At 35.6% G+C, this 25576-nt stretch overlaps 2 protein-coding genes across 2 annotated transcripts; one reads left to right on the top strand and one right to left on the bottom strand.

Annotated features, from left to right (window-relative positions):
* The first annotated feature begins 14753 nt into the window (after nt 1-14753).
* Nucleotides 14754-20003, top strand: LOC107831844 (delta(12)-acyl-lipid-desaturase). Its single transcript, XM_016659639.2, has 2 exons — nt 14754-14910; nt 18568-20003. Exon 2 carries the CDS (start codon nt 18598-18600, stop codon nt 19747-19749), a length of 1152 nt encoding a protein of 383 aa, XP_016515125.1. The 5' UTR covers nt 14754-14910; nt 18568-18597; the 3' UTR covers nt 19750-20003.
* A 1540-nt stretch (nt 20004-21543) lies between these two features.
* Nucleotides 21544-22821, bottom strand: LOC107831843 (uncharacterized). The gene is made up of 2 exons (XM_016659638.2): nt 22161-22821; nt 21544-21764 (listed from the first exon to the last, which is right to left on the bottom strand). The coding sequence occupies exons 1-2, from the start codon at nt 22746-22748 to the stop codon at nt 21723-21725; spliced, it is 630 nt and encodes a 209-aa protein (XP_016515124.2). The 5' UTR covers nt 22749-22821; the 3' UTR covers nt 21544-21722.
* Nucleotides 22822-25576: the final 2755 nt, after the last annotated feature.

Genomic DNA, 25576 nt, shown 5'->3' with positions numbered 1-25576 from the left:
AGAGAGAAAATACAATTACAAGCAGGGGCGGATGCACGCTTCCTCAAGCGGTGTCATGCGACACCGCTTCGTCGAAACTTTTTACTAAATATATGTATTAATATTGTACGGAAACGGATAAGTAAGAAAAAATGACACCACATGACATAAATTGTGCCTTGATATGTTGATTTTATGCTTGATTTTGCTCTAAGAGGTCAAAGGTTCGAACCTTAACTAGCACATTTTTCTTTTGTAAATATTTTGAGAGAGCCTTTGAAGTTAAAAATTGTGATGAAGTAGAATTGAACTCAAAATCTTTTTTAACTTAAGACTCAACAAAGCCAATAAACTAAGGTTATTTCCTGTCTAAAAGTATGATAATCAAAGTAACATTCCAGTTCTTCTATAAATTTCGACACCGCTTACAAAAATTCCTGCATACGCCCGTCATTACAAGAAAAGTGTTTCTTCTTCTTCTAATATTGAGTTGAGATTTTTGAGAAAAATTTCAATACAATATTTCGTTCAATTTGTTCACAGATTTCATTGATCAAACAGTTCATAGCAAGGATCGGTCTCGGTATGGATACGCATAGATTCTCCGCACTATCGAAGAAAATTCTGAAACGAGGCTCTCTTCACCAGGTACGTCTTAGATTCGATCTTTGACATGTAAATAAATTTTAAATACGAAAAAGATCTGCCTAGGATTGTTATTGTTTTTCGCTGCGTGTTAAGAACATCTATATGCAACCCTTCAATAATGGTGTTCACTCACAACTTCAACTTCCATATGTACTGTTTTTGAACTTCAACTATAAATCTTTTCTTTTTGTGAACTTTAACCAAATATGTGTGTACACAGTAGAGTTATGGGGTGTACGCCTGGGCGTTTGAGGCGCCTATTTTTAGTGAGGCGTAAGCCTCAAAGACTTTTTAAAATTTGTTGAATAAGTGTTTTATATAATACCCAAATTCTCAAATTTCAGCTTAGTAATTACTCAAAAGTTTTACTGAAATGTATTAAATTTAAAAGTCAAGACCTTTTTATTGACTGAAGCCCTAATTCATGGTCTTTCTCAATTCTTTATCTTGTCCGCTACTCTGTTAATATCTTCCAAAAGCAATGAATATTTAATTTATTTTTTTTACAAATATAAAGAGAACTCCATTCTCCTTCGTATATAGTAGCAAGTTCAAAGTTTAAATTGCAGGCTAGTTATCATTTTTGTTTCTCCATATAGAAAACTTTATTCTTTTCGACTCAAGTGACTTGTGCTTCTAAGTAGCGTATGATAGATTATTTTGACTAGTTTTTTATGGAGATGGAGCATATTTATATATATAATTTTCACATATTTATAGTTTTCTTCAATTTTTATGCAATTTTACTTGTTTATAAATATTTACTATAATTATATTATTTTATAAAATATTAAAGATTAAATAACTATGGAGCTTACGCCCCGTGCCTAGGGCTTATGCATCACTGAAAATGTTTCGCATTACGCCCACGCCTTTTAAAATACTGGTTAGCAATCTTAAGGACTATATAGGTGACATCATCCTCACAATTTGACAGAAATAAAAAGGCTTTTAACATTCAAAAAAGGGTTACGTATGTGAAACATATAGGAAATCATATAAAGGTAAAAACTCGGCGATATTGGAACTTTTTAGATTTGACAGCGTCTAAAGTAGGTACTCACTCCGGTTCATAATACTCTCTCCGGTCCAAAATAAGTGATTTTTTTTATTTTTTTTTGTGGTCCAAAATAAGTGATTTTTTCAAATTTTAAGAATTAATTAATTATTTTTTCCTACATTGCCCTTGAAGTAAATAGTGTTGGAGTATGTGTTAGGAGTGTTTATGTGAAGAGATAATAAAGGTTAATATGGTCAATTTCACTGTTAATTAATGTTAAAAGATGGATTTCTTAATCCGTGTGAAAACAACTAAAAAATCACTTATTTTGGACCGGAGGGAGTAATTGATTTTTTGGCCTTTTTTGTGTCTAAAAATAAGTGCTTTTCCAGATTTCAAGAATGAATTAATTATTTTTTCATACATTGCCCTTGGAGTAAATAATGTTGGAGTATGTGTTACAAATATTTATGTGTAGAGATAGTAAAAGTTAATATGTTCAATTTCATTGTTAATTAATATTAAAAGATAAATTCCTTAATATGTATGAAAACAACCAAAAAATCGCTTATTTTGAATCGGATGGAGTAATATTTATTACGTTACAAGGTGAAACATATGGCATTGGAATAGTGTTTGGATGATACTTCAAAATATTATATATGGAACACATGGATATCATCTTTAACTGGAGCTCTCGGGTCGAGCTCTAGGTATAAAAAAACCATGTTAGGGAACTTAAATAATCCTTACACAGTGCAAATTCATATCTAATCGGGATCTAATACAAATATCGGACACCGAACGGGTCCAAAAAAGAAAAGGATAATAATTTTCAGTTTAAGTTATGCAAGTCTTTAAAATGCAAACATTTTTTAAAAATTCAAGATAAACAAATATTGAGTAATTAGCTCATCGAGCATGTATATGTCACCTACTAAACACATTATGAATGATTAAAAGGAAAAACAGAAAGAAAAAAAAAGGATGGAAAATCAGTTTAATGTCAATAATATTTCGTGTGTCTACAGATGTTGAGTCCTTCTCCTTTTATAGTTGATTCTAGGAGAAGATGTAATGCCTTTGTCTTAATGAGGCAATTATGAACAATAAATGACATTAAAAGAAATGTTACACAATCATTTCTATTTAATTCAAATTTTCTAACATATTTGATATTTAATGCTGTATTTAGACTCTTTTACGTCATCAGATTCGTATCTTCAACTTCTTCCGATCTTCGGTCTTTAAATGACTCGAATAGGTACGAGACTCGTACCTTTTTGAGTAACGGTCCACACCTATGTTGTTTTCTTCTCCCCATATCTGTTGTCTCCCGTGCCTCTTGGCTATTTATTGCGTTCTAACCTTTTGACCAGTCCACGTGTCATGACACGTCATCTTCAATATTCAGACTCAGTTTTTTTCCAATACAGATAGTCCCCCCACTTTCCATTTATTTATCAATTAAATATTTGGGAAGTGGATCTTCACGAAAAAGGAATTTTCGTCGTAATCAATGCTATAACAGTACTGACGCTTTAGTTGTCTTTTATATTTAATGCTCTGCACACATGTCACCTTTTGATTGGCTCTGTAATTCTACAGTCTTTATTCAAGGCTTCTTCATCCCCTCTATTCACGAAGTGATAGTTGCCTTTATTATAGGCTTTCCATCATTACACTTCTTTGTTTGATGATTGGTATTATATACATATTTAACCTTTTTTTCCTTTAGTTCATCCTTTCTCTGCAATGGCGTCTCTGAATCCTAACCCTAAGAGAATCCCAATTCTTGATAGCTTCCCCAACGCCCCTGTAAGACATAGAAGGGGTAGAGGTGGCAGGCTTCGTAGCCTAGGATCCATTCGTGGTGGTTCCTCTGGTCCTAATCCCAAAGTAAAGGGGTAAGTATAAACAAAAGAAAATCCAATCCTAAAAGAAGATATTCTTTGGTTTGGATTAGGGATCACTATACGAAGAGCGACCGCCGCGCCCTCTTACTCATCGGGGCCTGGCACTTGCCCCGACGACCGGGTGTAGGTCGCGCGCTTAAGCGCCATCCATTTTCGGGGCTAGTTGATTCGACAAGTGAGTTGTTACACACTCCTTAGTGGATTTCGACTTCCATGACCACCGTCCTGCTTTCTTAATCAACCAACACCCTTTGTGGGATCTAGGTTAGCGCGTCACTTCTCCAGTTGCAATCTTTTCGAACAATAGAAATCAAAGGTTCAGTGATTAGAGAAGGAAAAATGTCAGCTTTCTCTAAATTAACAACTTGTTCATGAAGAGATTTTCTATCATTCTCAAAGGATAAGTCATTGGGTACTATTTCCTCAACTAAAGGCTCTTGAAGAGGCTCAGAAAGTTCTTTACCTTTAGAAGAGGATTTCTTAGTGATAGAACCTCTAGAAATAGTGCCAAAACTAGAAGAAGGAGTGATGGAACCAGAGGAACCACCACGAACGGATCCTAGGCTACGAAGCCTGCCACCTCTACCCCTTCTATGTCTTACAGGGGCGTTGGGGAAGCTATCAAGAATTGGGATTCTCTTAGGGTTAGGATTCAGAGACGCCATTGCAGAGAAAGGATGAAATAAAGGAAAAAAGGTTAAATATGTATATAATAACAATCGTCAAACAAAGAAGTGTAATGATGGAAAGCCTATAATAAAGGCAACTATCACTTCGTGAATAGAGGGGATAAAGAAGCCTTGAATAAAGGCTGTAGAATTATAGAGCCAATCAGAAGGGGTAACACAAGTTACTCAAAGATTTCGGGGATTGGTGACATTTGTATCAAGACAAATGTCGGATGCACATTGGTTCTAAAGGATGTGCGGCATGTACCTGATTTGCGGATGAACTTGATCTCGGGAATTGCATTAGACCGAGATGGATACGAGAACTATTTTGCAAATCAAAAGTGGAGACTCACTAAGGGATCATTGGTGATTGCAAAGGGAGCTGCTCGCGGCACGTTGTACAGGACAAATGCATAAATATGCCAAGGTGAATTGAACGCGGCACAAGATGAGATTTCTGCAGATATTGTGGCACAAAAGAATGGGTCATATGAGCGAAAAAGGATTGCAGATTCTTGCCAAGAAATCACTCATTTCTTATGCCAAAGGTACAACGGTAAAACCTTGTGACTACTGTTTATTTGGTAAGTAGCATAGAGTCTCATTTCAGACATCGTCTGAAAGAAAATTGAATATACTTGATTTAGTATATTCTGATGTTTCCGGCCCAATGGAAATTGAATCAATGGGCGGTAACAAACAGTTTGTTACTTTTATTGATGATGCTTCACGAAAATTATGGGTTTATATTTTGAAAACCAAAGATCATGTGTTTCAAGTTTTCCAGAAGTTTCATGCTCTAGTAGAAAGGGAGACAGGTCGAAAGCTAAAGCGTCTCCGAAGTGACAATGGAGGTGAGTACACTTCAAGGGAATTTGAAGAATATTGTTCAAGTCATGAGATCAGACATGAAAAGACAGTTCCTGGAACCCCACAACACAATGGCGTAGCCGAGAGGATGAACCGCACCATTGTGGAGAAGGTGAGAAGCATGCTCAGAATGGCTAAACTACCTAAGTCATTCTGGGGTGAAGCAGTTCAGACAGCCTGTTTCCTGATCAATAGGAGCCCATCAGTTCCGTTGGCGTTTGACATCCCAGAGAGAGTTTGGACCAATAAGGAGGTGTCCTACTCGCATCTGAAGGTGTTCGGTTGCAGAGCTTTTGCACATGTACCAAAAGAGCAGAGAACAAAGCTGGATGATAAATCTGTTCCCTGCATATTTATCGGATATGGAGATGAAGAGTTCGGGTACAGACTGTGAGATCCTGTAAAGAAGAAGGTCATCAGAAGCAGAGATGTAGTCTTCTGAGAAAGTGAAGTTGGAACTGCTGCTGATATGTCAGAATATGCAAAGAATAGTATAATTCCTAACCTTGTTACTATTCCTTCTACTTCTAACAATCCCACAAGTGCAGAAAGTACAACCGGCGAGGTTGCCGAGCAGGGGAGCAACCTGGTGAGGTTATTGAGCAGGGGGAGCAACTTGATGAAGGTGTCGAGGAAGTGGAGCACCCCATTCAGGGAGAAGAACAACCTCAACCTCTGAGGAGATCAGAGAGGCCAAGGGTAGAGTCATGCAGGTACCCTTCCACAGAGTATGTCCTCATCAGTGATGAGGGGGAGCCAGAAAGTCTTAAGGAGGTGTTGTCCCATCCAGAAAAGAACCAGTGGATGAAAGCTATGCAAGAAGAGATGGAATCTCTATAGAAAAATGGCACATACAAGCTGGTTGAACTTCCAAAGGGTAAAAGATCACTTAAATGCAAATAGGTCTTTAAACTCAAGAAATATGAAAATGGCAAGCTGATCAAATACAAAGCTCAATTGGTGGTTAAAGGCTTCGAACAAAAGAAAGGTATTGATTTTGATGAAATTTTCTCACCTGTTGTCAAAATGACTTCTATTCGAACAATTTTGAGCTTAGCAGCTAGCCTAGATCTTGAAGTGGAGCAGTTGGATGTGAAAACTGCATTTCTTCATGGAGATTTGGAAGAGGAGATTTATATGGAGCAGCCAGAAGGATTTGAAGTAGCTGGAAAGAAACACATGGTGTGCAAATTGAATAAGAGTCTTTATGGATTGAAGCAGGCACCAAGGCAGTGGTACATGAAGTTTGACTCATTCATGAAAAGTCAAACATACCTAAAGACCTATTCTGATCCATGTGTATACTTCAAAAGATTTTCTGAGAATAACTTCATTATATTATTATTGTATGTGGATGACATGTTAATTGTAGGAAAAGACAAGGGGTTGATAGCAAAGTTGAAAGGAGATTTGTCCAAGTCATTTGATATGAAGGACTTGGGCCCAACACAACAAATTCTAGGGATGAAGATAGTTCGAGAGAGAACAAGTAGAAAGTTGTGGCTATCTTAGGAGAAGTACATTGAACATGTACTAGACCGCTTCAACATGAAGAATGCTAAGCTAGTTAGCACACCTCTTGCTGGTCATCTAAAGTTGAGTAAGAAGATGTGTCCTACAATAGTGGAGGAGAAAGGGAACATGGCTAAAGTTCCTTATTCTTCAGCAGTCGAAAGTTTAATGTATGCAATGGTATGCACTAGACCTGTATTGCTCACGCAGTTGGTGTTGTCAGCAGGTTTCTTGAAAATCCTGGAAAGGAACATTGGGAAGCAGTCAAGTGGATACTCAGGTAGCTGAGAGGTACCACGGGAGATTGTTTGTGCTTTGGAGGATCTGATCCAATCTTGAAGGGCTATACAGATGCTGATATGGCAGGTGACATTGATAATAGAAAATCCACTACTGGATATTTGTTTACATTTTCAGGGGGAGCTATATCATGGCAGTCGAGGTTGCAGAAGTGTGTTGCACTCTCTACAACTGAAGCGGAGTATATTGCCGCTACTGAAGTTGGCAAGGAGATGATATGGCTCAAACGGTTCCTTCAAGAGCTTGGATTGCATCAGAAGGAGTATGTCGTCTATTGTGACAGTCAAAGTGCAATAGACCTTAGCAAGAACTCTATGTATCATGCAAGGACCAAACACATAGATGCGAGATATCATTGGATTCGTGAGCAGGTGGCGAACGAATCTTTACAGGTCAAAAAGATTTACACAAGCAAAAATCCTGCGGATATGCAAACCAAAGTAGTACCAAGAGACAAGTTCGAGCTTTGCAAAGAACTTGTCGGCATATACTCAAACTAGTACCTCTGATGTTACCTCCTTCGGGTGAATGAGACTGGAGGGGGAGATTTGTGGGGTCCAGCCCTTGAATTATGGAAGAATTCTCTTCCTTTGTTAACTTTTGTCAAATATGGCTGCTAAGCAGCCCACGTTCAATTTCTTTATCGAATTAAGCAGTCTGCAGAACCTGTAATATCAAATGAGGTAGGCTGTATTTTGCCTATAAAATGAGAGCTTCGACTCTCATTTTTAACATCATCAATCTCAGAGGAAAATATATGTGAGAGTTAGAAAGAAAGAGTGAGGTTTCACAGACAGGATATAAGAAAATAGTCTGTGAAGAAAATAGAGAGTGTGAGCGATATTGTAGTGAGCTGAAATATCAAAAGAGGGTTATTTCTTTTGAGTATTGTAGTGGTCTTTGTAGTATTTTACTCGAGCCTACAAAGTGTAAATTCCTTACTATAGTGATATCAGTTGCTCCTCTCGGGGTCGTGGTTTTTCCCTTATTCAGAAGGGTTTTCCACGTAAAAATTTTGGTGTCATTGTTACTCTTTTATTCTTGTTAATTATCATATCTCGGTGCTACATTATTATTCCGCTTTTATTACCGTGAATATTATTTTGGTAGGAGGTTTATTCCCAACACCTTCAATAATGGCGTTCACTCACAACTTCAACTTCCATATACTATTTTTGAACTTCAACTATAAATCTTTTCTTTTTGTGAACTTTAACCAAATATGTGTGTACACAGAAGAGTTATGGAGATTAAAATATAAAGATTTTGATAAAAGGAGAATAAATAACATTTGATATTACAATATAGGGTTCACATTTGTCATCTTTCTTAATCCGAGACCGGAAGCAACTTCTCTATCTTTCTAGAGTAGGGGTAAAATCTATGTACACACTACACTCGCTAGACCCCACGTGTGGGATTCCATTGGATTTGCTGTTGTTGTTGTTGTTATAGGGTTCGCATTTGGTTGGTTGTGTTAAAATACAACTTTATAGGAATGACTATTAAAGAACACGAGTCTTTCTGCTATCCAAAATAGCAAAGTAAAATAGGGAGCACTTAATACTAATTAGTTAATATCCTTTTGTTTGCATTTTTATTCCCAGATTGCTCAAGCATTGAATTCAGCCTGTTATTCGAAGAGCTGGATTCTGGGGATCGGTTCAGACTGTAGTTAGTGGATATGAGATTTTGATGGGATTGCTTCTGTTCTTTTCTGGCATTTGTGTCCGAGTTCCAAACTCGTATGTTGGTCAACCAAGCACTCAATAGAGGTCTTCAGATTTACAAAAATTAGAATTACAGGCATGAATCGCTACATTAACATTAATCTGTAAGCAGCAGTGTTTTAAAAGGCGTTTTCGGGCCCCGAGACGAGGCGCACCAAAAACACCATGAGGCGATGGTGTTGGGCAAAAACTTCAAAAGGCGTAAGCCCGAGCATTTGGGGTGGGGTGTACGCCTGGGCGTTTGAGGCGCCTATTTTTAGTGAGGCGTAAGTCTCAAAGACTTTTTAAAATTTGTTGAATAGTGTTTTATATAATACCCAAATTCTCAAATTTCAGCTTAGTAATTACTCAAAAGTTTTACTGAAATGTATTAAATTTAAAAGTCAAGACCTTTTTTATTGATTGAAGCCCTAATTCATGGTCTTTCTCAATTCTTTATCTTATCCGCTACTCTGCTAATATCTTCCAAAAGCAACGAATATTTAATTTTTTTTTTACAAATATAAAGAGAACTTCATTCTCCTTCGTATATAGTAGCAAGTTCAAAATTCAAATTGCAGGCGAGTTATCCTTTTTGTTCCTCCATATAGAAAATTTTATTCTTTTCGGCTGAGGTGACTTGTATTTCTAAGTAGCGTATGATAGATTATTTTGACTAGTTTTTTATGGAGATGGAGCATATTTATATATATAATTTTCACATATTTATAGTTTTCTTCAATTTTTATGCAATTTTACTTGTTTATAAATATTTACTATAATTATATTATTTTATAAAATATTAAAGATTAAATAACTATGGAGCTTACGCCCCGTGCCTCGGGGCTTATGCTTCACTGAAAATGTCTCGCATTACGCCCACGCCTTTTAAAATACTGGTTAGCAATCTTAAGGACTATATAGGTGACATCATCCTCACAATTTGACAGAAATAAAAAGGCTTTTAACATTCAAAAAAGGGTTACGTATGTGAAACATATAGGAAATCATATAAAGGTAAAAACTCGGCGATATTGGAACTTTTTAGATTTGAGAGCATCTAAAGTAGGTACTCACTCCGGTTCATAATACTCTCTCCGATCCAAAATAAGTGAATTTTTGGTTTTTTTTGTGGTGCAAAATAAGTGATTTTTTCAGATTTCAAGAATGAATTAATTATTTTTTCCTACATGCCCTTGGAGTAAATAGTGATGGAGTATGTGTTAGGAGTGTTTATGTGAAGAGATAGTAAAGGTTAATATGGTCAATTTCACTGTTAATTAATGTTAAAAGATGGATTTCTTAATCCGTGTGAAAACAACTAAAAAATCACTTATTTTGGACCGGAGGGAGTAATTGATTTTTTGGCCTTTTTTGTGTCTAAAAATAAGTGTTTTTCCCGGATTTCAAGAATGAATTAATTATTTTTTCCTACATTTCTCTTGGAGTAAATAATATTGGAGTATGTGTTACAAATATTTATGTGTAGAGATAGTAAAGGTTAATATGACCAATTTCATTGTTAATTAATATTAACCATGTTAGGGAACTTAAATAAGCCTTACACAGTGCAAATTCATATCTAATCGGGATCTAATACAAATATCGGACACCGAACGGGTCCAAAAAAAAAGGTTAATAATTTTCAGTTTAAGTTATGCAAGTCTTTAAAATGCAAACATATTTTAGAATTCAAGATAAACAAATGTTGAGTAATTAGCTCATCGAGCATGTATATGTCACCTACTAAACACATTATGAATGATTAAAAGGAAAAACAGAAAGAAAAAAAAAAGGATGGAAAAGTTTGGTCCTTTTTTCTTACTACTCCCTCCGTTCTAATTTTTGTGAACTTGTTTGATTGAGCACTAACTGTAAGAAAAAATGAAGACTTTTGGAATTTATGGTCCTAAACAAGTCAAAAAGGAGCCCGAAGTATTTGTGTAGTTATAAAAGCTTTTCATTAAAGGTAGAATGGTAAGTTTAAGCTAAATTGTTACTAAATTTAGAAATGAGTCATCTTTTTAAAACAGACCAAAAAGGAAATAGGTTCACATAAATTGGAATAGAGGGAGTATCATATTTTGGAATGAAATTAAAAAAAGGACGAGAACCCAATACAGTCAAACCTCTCTATAACAGTATTCTCATATAGCAATACTTCACTATAAAAACCAAGTTTTTCTAGAACCAATTTTTATATTATGTTATAATATATGTTCTCGATAACATCCAAAAATATTCGGAACAAATGAGGTTGTTATAGAGAGGTTTGACTGTATGAGTAATCCAGAAGAGAGGGCCAATTCAATTGGGCTATATTCAAACTCATTTAAAACTTGCATCAGATACAAGAGGGGTTGCTCTGATGGTAAGCAACCCCCACTTCCAACCGAGAGGTAGTGAATTCGAGTCACCCCAAGAGCAAAGGTGGGGAGTTCTTGGAGAAAAGGATGTCGAAGGTCTATTTGGAAACAGCCTCTCTACCTTTGGTAGGGGTATGGTCTGCGTACATACTACCCTCCCCAAAACCCACTAGTGGGATTATACTGGGTTGTTGTTGTTGTTGTTGTTAAAACTTGCATCAGACCTATAAAGCCGTAGAAACGACACCAGGTAGCCATTCTAAAAGACTGTTATTTAAGAATTAGGCAGTGCGTCCTGAATGTCAATTTTTCAATTCAATTGTTCAGGAAAAAAATATCCTGAGTTGTCCTAAAATTAAGATTTTTAATTTAAAATTTCAGAACAAAATAAATATTAGTCAATTCCTAAATAGCACCCCTGAGAATGACTACCCGTGCACTCGTCCCTATAAAACATTCTATATTTTCCCATTTTCTCTTGTCATTCTAGTGTAAGATCAAGCTCAAGGATATGTGGTGTTATGGTGTATAGTGCGACAACTTTTTGATACATTATAGGTTAGTTCACATGAAATAGATGAATTTTTTCTTATCTTATTTCTTGATAATAAAACTTACGAATTCTCACAAATTACACAAGGTCTTGAATATTTTTTAAGGTATAGTACAACTTTTTCTCTCGAGCCTAAAAAACAAACAAAGAAATGCTTAAACATATATGAGTTCTTTTATTAACTAAAAATAAAGAATATTATTTTAATTATATGGTATTCGAGGCTTACTAGTCCGACTAATCAGAATTTACATCGGATGGATTTATTCCTCTCCCATAAGGAAATTAATTTTTATGGCTCGAACTCAAAATTCTAGTGGGTGGTGCAATAGTTCCCATCATCCCACATGTGCCGGAGGGTAACAAAGAATGGTGTTGGTGAAAATAGAGGCATATTTAAAATTTATTCTCTATACATTCATTTTTTAAGGTTCAATATTAATAAACTTTTACATATAAATTTATAGGTTCAGTTAAATCCGGTAAAGGTCAGACGTGGCTAAAAATAACCAGTAAGTATGGGATTGGTAGATATTGGAAATCAAAACACGTGGTTAATAGAGAATGAAACCGTAAACTAGAGGGACTCTTTTGTTCATTTACTACAAACATTTATCGTTAAATCCAAAGTTATATTCAAAATCTAGAGTAATCAGATACTTTAAATCTGCCATTAATGTGGAACAAATATCTAGCAAATAGCAATAAATTATGCAGGCATAGCAAATGGGGAAAAAAGGTGTATAATTTACCTGATTTCCCCCCCCAAAATAGTGTTCATCTTTTTCCACATTAAGTGTCAACTTTGTATAAAAAGGAAATCATTTGATCTTTTTGAGTTGCTCCTAAATGGGTTAATTTCTTGTAAAGAAAAGTTTATATTTATAGCCTACATAGAAAGTAGAGTGTTAGCCAAACTATTTTAATTATTTATGCTATTTATGAAATAACCAAAAAGAACTTACTAAAAACAAGAACGTGTTGTAAGACGGGCAGAGGCGGATTTACCACGTAAAACATGGTTCACGTGAACCCGTGGTCCTCGGATTAAAATATAGATATAATGTACATAATTTGGCAAAAATAATTATATATACTTGATAGAACTCATGGTCAAAAGAGACTAAGTGGTGTACTAGTTTTGGTCTCTTATTTCCAATAGCCTAAGGTCAGGGGATCAAATACCCTACCAACCTTTTGGTTTAATTTTTTTTTTTAAAAGAATAAGACGGGTAAATGTCTTACCGCCCCTTTTTCTCAAATAATATATTTTTCTAATAATCATGGTTTTCGATTCATTAATGTCTGGACAAATAAGATGAAATCACCTAGTTTTTTTCTCGGAATTTGAACCTAAAATATCATAATTCTCAACTAATTTATTGAACACTAGAACATACCTTTAAGTGCAAAATAATAAAAATTTCTAAACACATTTTTTACGACATGTAAGAAAAGAACTGAATGGGAGCTTTAGAGTAGCGATAAAGTTATTTTCGTCTGATATATAAGTCACGGATTCGAGTCGTGAATATAATCACTAACGCATGCGCATATTGCGAAGTACTTTCTTCACCGAACTATTTTTCTTTTTAATGTAAAAAGGAACAAAAATTTGCTAAATCAGTAATAAAATATGTGAGATCAGAGGAATCAAACAACTTGCCAAGTTAGACAAGTGTTAAATAATAATAATAATAATAATAATAATAATAAAATAATTCCACTAAATTTTCACTTCCTTTTAACTTATATGTGGAGGAGACAACCCCAAAGAGAAAATACTTAGCTGCAGATAAAATATTCTAACTAATATTCAAACTCTTTCTCAGTGCTTCACGAATTACAAGGCACACTCAGGTGGACACATCTTTGCCACTAATGGCCATTTTCATCCCCAATAACTTTTGGCCTTTTCTTACTCACATGCAAACTCTCTTTTGTCACACCCCACATAAACTTTTTCCATATAAAAGTCTGAATTAGTTGCTTTTATACCCCCTAACTTATGAAAATTTACTCAATTTGTAACCTTATTGTTTAAATCTTAGGATTGTGACTTGTACCTTTTTTTGTTTCCGATTCGTGTACGGTATCCGTATTGGAACTCAATTATATTCGAATTCGCGCTACGTAGGGCCTTATTTAAGGGGAAGCGTTCCCTACCAAAGATTTTTTAATACCCAGAGCTCGAACCCGAGATCTCTAGTTGGTGACTTGTACCTTGATTATTTTAATTCCAATTATCTATGTATGGTTTCGTGAAATGACTATGATATGATCATCACTATCAAGGGCAAATGTATATCAAGGACAAATTCAATTGAATCCATAACTTTTGATTCACAACAAAAAATTGTGTGTAAAAATCTCCTATAATTATAATAAATTATATATATGAATTCATAACTTTACAAATATAATATGTTCGATATTACTTAAATATTGTACTCACATAATCTAAATCCTGAATTCGTCTATGATCACTATGCCTTCTTCCATGTAGCTAGAGCAATTACATTCGTGCAATAAGATTTCATATCAGCTTGTCGTACTGAATATTTGTTGTCAAAATGTTAGGAGTAAGGAAGAATTCATTTCATAATAAAGAGATTTTCATTTCACTATATGACACTCTTACTATTTGAGAGTCGTAATATTGCTTATTACATGTTCTCATATATTTTTAGTCATTTTAAGTCGTAACTTATGGAGTAATACTTTGTATGTAATAAATATGTAAAATTAATTTTTTTAAATTTAAAAAATTGATGTCTGAATTAAGCTAGAAAATTAGGTAATTTAACTTTCATAGTCCGAACTACTAGGTTTGTTATTGTTGTTGCAACCCGAACTCCTTTCTTTTTGCAATGATTTGCGAAAGAATAAAAGGGGTTTTACATAACGCAAATATGATTTAATCGGGTCAATTAATTCTATATTAGGGAATTAATATGTAAAAAGAATAGAACTAGTATAGAGAAAAATTAGGGGGCTAATTAATAACAAGACAAAAAGATGTACGCGAAGTGCAATAGTTGTATATATACAAGGGTATCAAGAAAAAATAAAAAAATAAAAAAATCAGATCTCCAAATATGCCATCTTTGTTGTACTTAAAAGACCAAGATATCGAATGACGTGTCAAACTACCAATAAAATTATGACACGTGGACACCTCGAGAGCTTGTTACGTTTAAGCATGCATGTAAGGAAGAAAGACCGTCGCAGGATCCTCCCCTTATATCGCCTATTATATATATTTACACAACTCCCTTTTTGTGAATCCCATTTTCTCAAATAGCCAAAAAAATTAGCCTCATTCTCTTTCCCTAATAGAAAGAGAGAGAGTGTGTGTGTGGGGGTGAAGGCTCAAGGCCAAAGAGGTAATTTTTCCTCCAATTATCGACATTGTTTTCACCTGCATTTTATTTGTTTTTTAATTTCATGATTCTTGATTTGTTATGAGTTTTTTTGTTTGATTTTAGCTGCATTGAGTTTTTCTTGGCTAGATCTGTAATGGGGTTTCTCTTTAGTTTTTCTGTGATTTCCCATGTTTGGTACTTCCATTGGGGCTCTGATTAATCTGGATTCGAGCTTAATCTGGATACCTCCTCTATTTAATTTGGATTAATCTGGATTCGAGCTTAATCTGGATACATCTTCTGATTAATTTGGATTTGCTCTACTTGAGGCTTGTTAAAGGAGACTTTTGAACCCGAGACTTCTAATTAAGAGTTGAGGTTTCTTTTTAGACTTGGTAGAAACAGAGTCACTTATTTAAATTTGTCACAAAAGCCTTTGATTTCTTTTTTTGTGTGTGAAATTTTGCATGCATGAGCCATCTTGAGAAAAAGTGTTTTTTTTAACTATTTTGTGATAGGTAAATTTTTGGGTTTATTTTAATTGGGGTTCTGGTTAATCTGGATTCGAGCTATATGCTCTGGCTAATCTGGATTTGTGCTACGTAAGGCTTGTTAGAGGGGAGCGTTGAACCCGAGACTTCTAATCAAGAGTGATTATTTCTCTTTATATTTTGCAGAAACAAAGTCACATATTTAAATTTGTCACATAAGCCTTTGATTTCTGTTTTTGTGTGTGAATTTTTGCATGCATGGCGAGAAAAAGTGTTTTTTTAAAACCTTTATGTGATAGGTAGTTTTCTGGGTTTATTTTAGTTTTTTTTATCCAGAACTATAGAATTTTCATGCATGATTTTTGGATGATATATTGATATTTTTATGGGATTTGTTTTTGCTTGAGAGCGGTAAGTACAGATTTTTCTCAAAGTTTGGTATATTGGAGCATGTTTAATGTGAGAATTTGAAAAGCTTTTGGGGGTAGAAAGATGAAATTTTTAATCCTTTTTAGGTGGCGGCTACCGGCCAAATCAATCTTGGTTTATATCAGTCCTTTTTTTTTCGTATTTTAGTAAAAAAAAATTATTTCGATTTGATTTGTTCAAATCATTATGTGGGGCGTTATGATTTTGACAAATCCACTTTTCCATCATGACAAAAAAATAGTGATTCTTACTTTTGTTGACCTCACAAGTCTTTTCTTTTAAGATTTTGAATTTTTTTTTCTAAAGAGGATTGAAAAATGGTTTTGATTTCCAGTTTGGGTTATCAATTTTTGTAAAAGCATTAGCTTTTATGAAAATCATTGTTATTATTACTGCATAGAATTTGAAAAGTAATAATCCATTTAAAAAAAGAATTTGAGAAATAAATTTTTACTATTTGATTAGATTCAATGTACCCATTGCCTATTATAGATATACAGCCACCATAAGTTTTTAGAGATTCTGTACTGATGTTATATCTCAGATGGGGACATGACTTGTGAGAGTAAATGGGAATTGTCAGAGTATTACTCCTTTGAATGGTCAAGATTACTATGCTTTGGTTCCCTAGCTTGAATGGCTGGGAAATTTCTGTGGTAGGTAGTTTTATTTTTACTATCTATTTTCATTAGTGTAGTGCTTATGCTTTTCTGAGCCGATGGTCTATTAGAAACAACTTCTCTATCCTTTCTATACTCATGAGGTAGGGTAAGGATTGCGTATACACTATTTCACTGGGTATGTTGTTGTTGTTGTCGTTGTTGTAGTTTTATCTTTTTTTTTCCCTTTTTAATCAAGGTGGGGTTTGGGTTAGCTTGCGTGGACCTAGACTTTGCCACTTGGTACTTGCTATATCCGGTACCGCGGTGCGGGTGCTTCACTTCTTTGAGTAACTCTATATACTTGCCACAAACATAGCCGGACCCAGGATTTGAAGGTCAAGTAGCACTTTTGGATTCAATCAAAATTTGTTTTGTATATAGAGTGTCCGATATATCACTATTCTCTAAAGACATATATACTTGTATACGTAGAATATTTGCTGAATTTTACGGGTGCCGATAACCCCTCTTTATATAGCATAGCATAGGTTCGCCGGCCACAAAAGAGCCTATTCTCTCTCTTCAGCTCTGTAAAAGGTATGTAAACAAGTGCACAACAAAAGTATGTGGCACACCTTCCACATTTTAGTTCTCTTCTGTGATATGATTTCCTCTAGAGGTGGATGTGAGAAGTGATTTATGACTTGGAAAATTAATGCTGTAGTAGTGCTGTACTTTTTAATTGCTTTTGCTGTCTATTTTAATTGGTTGGTTGGTTGATGTTATTAATGGTTTACCTTTTAATTAATAGATGAGGGTCCAATGGTCCTAGCTTAAAAAAGTCAATAACCTTCATTATTGTTGAGTTGCACCAGACTAATTTTTCTTCTTTAATTAGTTGTATAGATGTTTTCACATCACTGTTGCATTGTTTTGAATTTGAAGGAACTGGAAAAAGTAGAATAACGTGTAGTAATGGAAGTTACATATACAAGTTATTTCAGAGAAAGCAAACACTAATTATAATTATAGTAAACTTAATTGAGTTACCTATATAGTCATTAGTTGTTGAGTTTTGACTGGTTGAGAGATTTGAGTATGTTTGGAAATTGCTTAATGTAATGATATGTTGAATTTGATAAAAAAAGTAGTACTTATTGGCCTAGAACACGACTCGTGTTACACGAATGAGATGACTAAAAGTTTGGTGAGATGTCAACTGAGTTTATGCATGTGATGATTTTTTTTCTTTAGGAAACTCTTATTAATCTACTTCTTGTCAAGTTGTTTAAATGTGGAAACTGGACTAATATTCTTTAGGCATTAGGTACACTCTACTTCAGTGATGAAAAATGAATGATTGATGCCAACTTTTTGTTGTCAATTTTCTTTTGTATGTGTGTGTGTGTAACCTAATATACAAATGATGAAACATTCCTTTTCCATGAAAAAGTTTCAATTCATTCAGTTTTTCCCCATCCAGTATAAGTGGTTGGTTTGCTGTCTGATTATCAGTTATTCATTATTTTTTGTACCTTTGGGTTCGAGCCGTGGAAGCAGCCACTAACAATTGGCGGGAAGTCTTGTGCATTGGCCTACCCTTTGGTTTGGGCACTCTGCACTTGGTTATGATCTATATATTTCCTGATCTTTGATCTTTGCAACCTTAGTTCTATGATGCATGAAAATTTGTGGTGATAATGACTTTGATTTGGGCATTTAGTAGGAATAGCTGTAATGTGCTGTATTATGATTGTGTATCTGTGTAATGTAAATCTTTTGATGTATTAGTCTTATTTATGTTTCTGTATTTGAGTTATAAATCAGTGGAAATTTGGGGCCTCATATTTCTGTTTTGGAATTTTATGTGGACCCTGTTGCTATAGACCTCAAGTTTCTGTCAGAAGATTGAATTGTTGATTTGGTACTTCTTCTCTGCCAGTGATAGTTTGATCTCTAAATTAAGACCTTTCATGTCTGATTTGGTTCTTGACTTTATTGATTGTGGGGTGGAAACATTAAGGGACCACACTTATTTTGCGAATGTTTAATTTTTCTTTCTTTTATGCATTCATCTGTTTGCTTACAGATTATCTTATATCAAGATAATAATCGACGAACTGTTAAGTGAAACAAGATTAATGTACATTTTGCAGGTTCGGGATTGAAGAGGTAAGGAAGCGAAAATGGGAGCCGGCGGTAATATGTCTGTTGTAACCGGCAAGACTGGCGAAAAGAAGAATCCTCTTGAAAAGGTGCCAACCTCAAAGCCTCCTTTCACAGTTGGTGATATCAAGAAGGCCATCCCACCTCACTGCTTTCAGCGTTCTCTCGTTCGTTCGTTCTCCTATGTTGTGTATGACCTTTTACTGGTGTCCGTCTTCTACTACATTGCCACCACTTATTTCCACCTCCTCCCGTCCCCGTATTGCTACCTTGCATGGCCTATTTACTGGATTTGTCAGGGTTGCGTTTGCACTGGTATTTGGGTCATTGCGCACGAATGTGGCCACCATGCCTTTAGTGACTACCAGTGGGTCGATGACGCTGTCGGGCTAATCCTCCACTCTGCTCTGATGGTGCCTTACTTCTCTTGGAAATATAGTCATCGTCGCCACCACTCCAACACTGGCTCTCTCGAGCGTGATGAGGTCTTTGTGCCTAAGCCGAAATCACAACTCGGATGGTATTCCAAGTACTTGAACAATCCACCAGGCCGGGTGATTTCACTTACAATCACCCTTACTCTTGGCTGGCCTTTGTACTTGGCTTTCAATGTTTCTGGCCGACATTATGATCGCTTTGCATGTCACTATGACCCTTACGGCCCAATCTACAATGACCGCGAGAGGCTACAGATCTTCCTTTCTGATGCTGGAGTTCTTGGAGCTGGTTATCTGCTATATCGTATTGCCTTAGTTAAAGGGCTAGCTTGGCTCGTGTGTATGTATGGCGTACCCCTCCTAATTGTGAACGGCTTCCTTGTCTTGATCACTTATTTGCAGCACACTCACCCGTCATTGCCTCACTACGATTCATCCGAATGGGATTGGCTAAGGGGAGCTTTGGCAACAGTCGACAGAGACTATGGCATTCTAAACAAGGTCTTCCACAACATCACCGATACTCACGTAGTCCACCATCTGTTCTCAACCATGCCACACTACAACGCGATGGAGGCAACAAAAGCAGTCAAGCCATTACTCGGAGACTACTACCAATTTGACGGAACTCCGGTTTTCAAGGCAATGTGGAGGGAAGCAAAAGAGTGTATCTATGTTGAGAAAGATGAAGCATCTCAAGGCAAAGGTGTTTTCTGGTACAAAAACAAACTCTGAACATGGAATTTGGAATTGATCTTTGGTTATGTTTGGTCTGAGTCTAAGAGTCTTAAGTATGTATTATGGATTTTAAGTTAATTTAGCTAGTGTTTTGTACTTTTTGTATGTTAGGTTTATGTTTTTGATGAAACTGGGAGAAAAAAAAATGAAAAAAAATAGAGGAACAAAATGCATCCTCCACCTCCCTTTAGTATGTAACCTTTTATGTAATGAACTACCAGTTTTAAATTATGCCTTTGTGAAGACTTAAATGAGGTGTCTAAATGGTACTGAATTTTTGTGCGTCTACAACTTGTTTTTTTTCCCTTTCTTTTTCCGGTTTGAACTTGAGCCGTCCATCGGTCTTTCTTCCCCGCCCTTCTAGGGTAGGTGTAAGGTTGCGAACATCTCATTCTCCCCGGACACTACTTGTAAAAAATTAATGGGTTTGTTGTTTTGAACTTGAACAGAATTATGCAATTTCATATTTTACTACTCCCTTAGTTTTGATTTAGATGAGATAGCTGGTTGTAAAAGCTTCACATTAAAGGTAAAATAAATAAAATAAAAAGTTTAAAAAGTTAAATTATTTTTAATAGTAAAAATATTTTTTTTTTAACGGTCTAATAAGAATAATGTGACTTGAAAAAGAGGGGTATTTCAAAGTGTGCAATGGGATTAATATTACAGGTGGAAAAGGTCTATAGACCTTCCATTAGTATTTGGCTATATGACAATATGTACAAACCGGGTGGCGGGTAGTTAACTAAGAATGAGGCTACTTTTTTAAAAGTGGGCTAGCTTTTAAATTCGAATAAATGACATCAATAATTGGCTTCATGACCATGTGCTTTATCAAAATAGTCATCATTCTTTTGATAGCTGCCCTCTAAATTTAGATTTAAAATTGAAGATGCAATAAAATTTGTACATTACTTTGTTACAAATTATCTCAAAGTATTGAAAAAATGATATTATATAGCTGCTCTCAAAATAATAACTGAAAAATATATATATAAAATTTCGGTCGCAAACTAGAAGTGATCTTTGCCCTAAACTATTGTTCATTCTATACATGAAGAATTGGCTTAAAGTCAAACATGAATCGTCGCGATTTTGCTGCTAAATCGAACTGAATTTAGAATCAATGGGTTCAACATGTTCAGTTTGTTCTTATTATTTTATTTTTATGTTTTCAGATTATTTCATATGCAACATAGTTTGAGGCACAACAACAACAACAACCCAGTGTAATCCCACAAGTGGGGTCTGGGAAGGGTAATATGTACGCAGACCTTACCTCTACCCCGAGAGGCAGAGAGGCTGTTTCCAGGAGACCCTCCAACATAGTTTGAGGCAAATGCAATATATTCAGTTGAACACGTAAAACTGCCCCAAAAGCCGGCTTTGATAGCTAAGTTATGATCTTATTTCAATTGTGCAAGTTTTTTTGGTACAAAACTGGAGTGAAGAAAAGAGAGGGATGTCAAGGCTTTTAATAAATCATAAACCTCTTAATAAAAAAGATTATAGGCCCTACAGACGCTTCAGGCCTAATCATTTCGGATAACGCTTACGTAATCTGTATTACCACGACTGCGGGCACAGAGTTAGTCGATGCTTATAGTTAACCATTACCTAGAAAAGAATTAATATTCAAAAAGATAAAATATAGTAAGATATATTCCAAGTTTGACTGTAAATCATGATTTTTCCAAATATAATTAGATCAACATTGTATAGAATCAGGAAAAAATCAACAGTTGACGAAAATAAACAAGATTTGATGAAAGGATACTACTAGATGAGAGATTTTATATATTATAATATTCTTATTATTAGTACTAAGATTTTGACATATATGGCAAATTATTTCTGAAACACAACAAGGAAGACCAAAAACATAACCTAGAGACTTTCAACATAAAGGATAATTAATAGCAAATCATCTACTAATAAATGATCTGGAATTAAACATTAAAACTTTATTTTTACTTCTTCTTCTTCTCCTCTTCCTTGGACAGCTTAATCACCTGAAATTAATTAACATAATGCAGCATTAGGCACTGTATATATTATTAAATGAAGAACTACTTCACCAATTATAGAAACAATTTGAAAAAGAAAAAGAAAACAATGAACTGCTTGGACTAAAAAGTGTAATTTTTTGAAAAAAGTAATACTTGGAATTAATTTTAAAAATGATATTTGAAATTATGCTTGGACATGCATTTCACTTGAAAAAATATTGTAATTATTGGAGTGAATTCCACCCTTAACGTTTGAAGAAGACGTACAATCATTTATCACTCACTTATGGAAAAAGTAAGGATAATTTAGTCAAATACACATCATGATTAGTGCTATTAAAAGTGTGTCAAAATCTTAAACGACATATAAAAAAATGATAGAAGGGGGTTATAACTTACTTGAACACCCTTGCAAGGGCTATCAACATCACAATAAGCTTCAATAGTAATTAACACTTGATTATCCAAATTCTCTGCATATTTATAGCAAGGGCAACTAGTACCAAGTATGCTCTTGAATGTTGGGCAGCATGGATCAATTTTAGTTTCGTTGAACATGCACCTGTAAATATTTGATTCATCACTAGCTGAGCAGCTCGAACTCGGGGCGGGAGGGGGTGGGGATGGTGGTGGAGGGCTTGGTCGTGGTCGTGGCTGTGGTGGCGGAGGAGGGCTAGGGCATGGTCGTGGTCGTGGTGGTGGAGGAGGGCTAGGGCATGGTCGCGGTCGTGGTGGTGGAGGAGGGCTAGGGCATGGTCGTGGTCGTGGTCGTGGACGTGGAGGAGGGCATGGCCATGGGGGTGGCGGTGGCCACGGGAATGGCCATGTCAGATAACATGGAATTTCCCATGGCCAGAGTAGTTGTAACTCATTCCTGTCATCGGCCACGGCCAATTCGGCCACAACCACTTCTCTCGCTGTGGCCACTTGTTGGTGGCTGCAAAACAAAAATGCAGCCACCATTAACATTATGAGCATATTGTTCATGGTTGCCGTTTTTCGCTGAATGGTTTGTGTTATACAGTGAAGTGATATGAGCTATCTATATATAGTCATTATTATAGTTACTGTGGTAAGTAGGATTACAGTAAATTAGTTGGCTATCATACTCTGCTCCCTGTAGGTAGTAAAAGAGTGACTGTAGGACATATATCACATGCAAATAAGTTACATCCTTTCGTTTCAAAATGGGCCGTACAATTGGATAATGTTTTATACTTTTACAGTTACACAAATAGCTGGCCAAATTTCTTGCTGACCTGCTTTAACCGGTATATACAGATTATACATAATTATATAAATATATGAACTACTTATATATACCCCCCCACACACACATACCTACCGATTATTTTTAGTTTAAGAGATTAGCTAAGCAGTTATTTGGGTCCATTACATTTTTATGTTGCATTCTACTTGCATGAAGTTTAAATATGGTAGAAAATATTAAAATAATAATTAAAAACTTAGTTTAGTAAAGAACTTATCACATTTGAATTTGAATTCTTAAAATTTATAGAATTTATATACAAATAAAATAATTTCAAACAATTTAGACCGTCTTGAAATGAAAAGATTTATGTATAAGTTAAAATGGACACCACCAACAACAACAACAACAACAACGACTCAGTATAATCTTACAAGTGGGGTCTGGGGAGGGTAATATGTACGCAGACCTTACCCCTACCCCGAAGGGTAGAGAGACTGTTTCCAGGAGACCCTCGGCTCAAAAAAGCAACAGGAGCCGATATATTAGTACCATAAAAATGCATAATAAAATAACATCAATATAAGAGATATGAAATACAAAATACGAAATACGAAATAGATGACTGGTATAGTAAAACTAGCAGGTAAAGCTCTGCATCAATATACGACCAATGACATTCTTAGTCTAACTCCTAACTGGCTAGTCTCACTCTATTGTGCTGTAGAAATATTCACAACTTTCCCTAACCTACAACCTTAATGCTCGACCTCCATAATTCCCTGTCAAGGGCCATGTCCTCAGTAATCCTAAGTCACGCCATGTCCTGTCTAATCACCTCTCCCCAATACTTCTTAGGTCGCCCTCTACCTCTTCGCGTGCCCACTACAGCCAGTCGCTCACACCTCCTCACCGGTGCATCAGTGCTCCTCCTCTGAATGTGCCCGAACCATCTGGGTCTTACTTCCCGCATCTTGTCCTCCATGGGGGCCACGCCCACCTTCTCTCGAATATCTTCATTCCTAATCTTATACATCCTTGTATGCCCGCACATCCACCTCAACATCCTCATCTCTGCTGCTTTCATCTTCTGGATGTGTGAGTTCTTTACCGGCCAACATTCAGTTCAATATAACATGGCAGGCCTAACCACTGCTCTATAAAACTTACCTTTTAGTAACGGTGACACTTTCTTGTCACACAAGACTCCCGGCGCTAACCTCCACTTCATCCACCCCACCCCTATACGGTGTGTGACATCCTCGTCAATCTCCCCGATCCCCTGAATAACCGATCCAAGGTACTTGAAACTACCCCTTTTGGGAATGACTTGAGAGTCAAGCCTCACTTCAACTCCCGCTTCCGTCGGCTCAACTCCAAATTTGCACTCGAGGTATTTCGTCTTCGTCCTGCTCAACTTGAAACCTTTAGACTCAAGAGCATGTCTCCAAATCTCTAGCCTCTCGTTGACGCCGCCTCGTGTCTCGTCAATTAGAATAATGTCATCAGCAAATAGCATGCACCATGGCACCTCCCCTTGAATATGATGAGTCAGTGCATCCATCACCAGAGCAAATAGGAATGGGCTGAGCGCAGACCCTTGGTGCAACCCCGTAATAACTGGAAAGTGTTCAGAGTCGCCTCCTACTGTCCTAACCCGAGTCTTAGCTCCAGCATACATGTCTTTAATTAACCTAATATAGTCAACCGAGACCCCTTTATCCTCTAGGCAACTCCATAAGACCTCCCTAGGAACTTTATCGTACGCTTTCTCCAGATCAATAAACACCATGTGGAGATCCTTCTTTCTATCCCTGTACTGTTCCACCATCCTCCTAATAAGGTGGATAGCTTCTGTGGTAGATCGCCCCGACATGAACCCGAACTGGTTGTCTGAAATAGACACCATGATCTAATTAAATTATCATAACGAAGTCACCAAAAACTAGGTAGATAACTAAACAAAAGAACATCAAAGTTCAAATGAGAATACATTCCACTGTTTATTAAGTATTAAAATAAATATTTAATAGTTTAATCATTATGAGGTTATAAAAAAAATTGACGTTACTATTTATTTCACTTAAATATCTAATAATTTAAACATTCTCTGTTTCCCTGTTGAACATAACAAGGATACCCAACTAATCACATTCCATACGCAGATAAGTACGAGTATATTTCATTCATTGCATTTTCTTTCACTTAGCGCCTTTAATTAATTAGATTGAACTTAAATATACAGATAGTGTAAAGATTTTTTTTTTTCTAGTAATATAATTTAATTCGGTATAATAACGGCCCGTTTGGCCATACAAAAAGATTCTTTTTTTTTTGGGAAATTTTTCACTTTTTTTTTCAAAATCAGTGTTTGGCCATGAAATTTATTTTTACTTGAAGATAAATTTCGAAATTTTGAAAAAATTTGAAAACTCCAAAAAAAAAACTATTTTTTAAAATTTTCACTTCAAATCACTCACAAAAATTCAAAAATAGCCCAAAATTATATTAATGTCCAAACACAATTCTAAATTTCAAATATCATGGTCACTTAAAAATAAATTTTACTTTTCTTTTTGTTGAAATTTTACCATTTTTATGTCTA

Source organism: Nicotiana tabacum, chromosome 18 (assembly GCF_000715075.1).
Source record: "Nicotiana tabacum cultivar K326 chromosome 18, ASM71507v2, whole genome shotgun sequence".
Taxonomy (NCBI): Eukaryota; Viridiplantae; Streptophyta; class Magnoliopsida; order Solanales; family Solanaceae; genus Nicotiana; species Nicotiana tabacum.
The sequence above is the reverse complement of the archived record's forward strand: the minus strand, read 5'-3'. Positions and strand labels throughout refer to the sequence as shown.

Bases quoted from the DNA above. Each gene is read 5' to 3' on its own strand.
- LOC107831844 (XM_016659639.2), top strand. From the start codon at position 18,598: ATGGGAGCCGGCGGTAATATGTCTGTTGTAACCGGCAAGACTGGCGAA.
- LOC107831843 (XM_016659638.2), bottom strand. From the start codon at position 22,748: ATGAACAATATGCTCATAATGTTAATGGTGGCTGCATTTTTGTTTTGC. The intron at 21,765-22,160 runs GTAAGTTATAAC...AATTAATTTCAG, and splicing joins GCCCTTGCAAGGGTGTTCAA to GTGATTAAGCTGTCCAAGGA.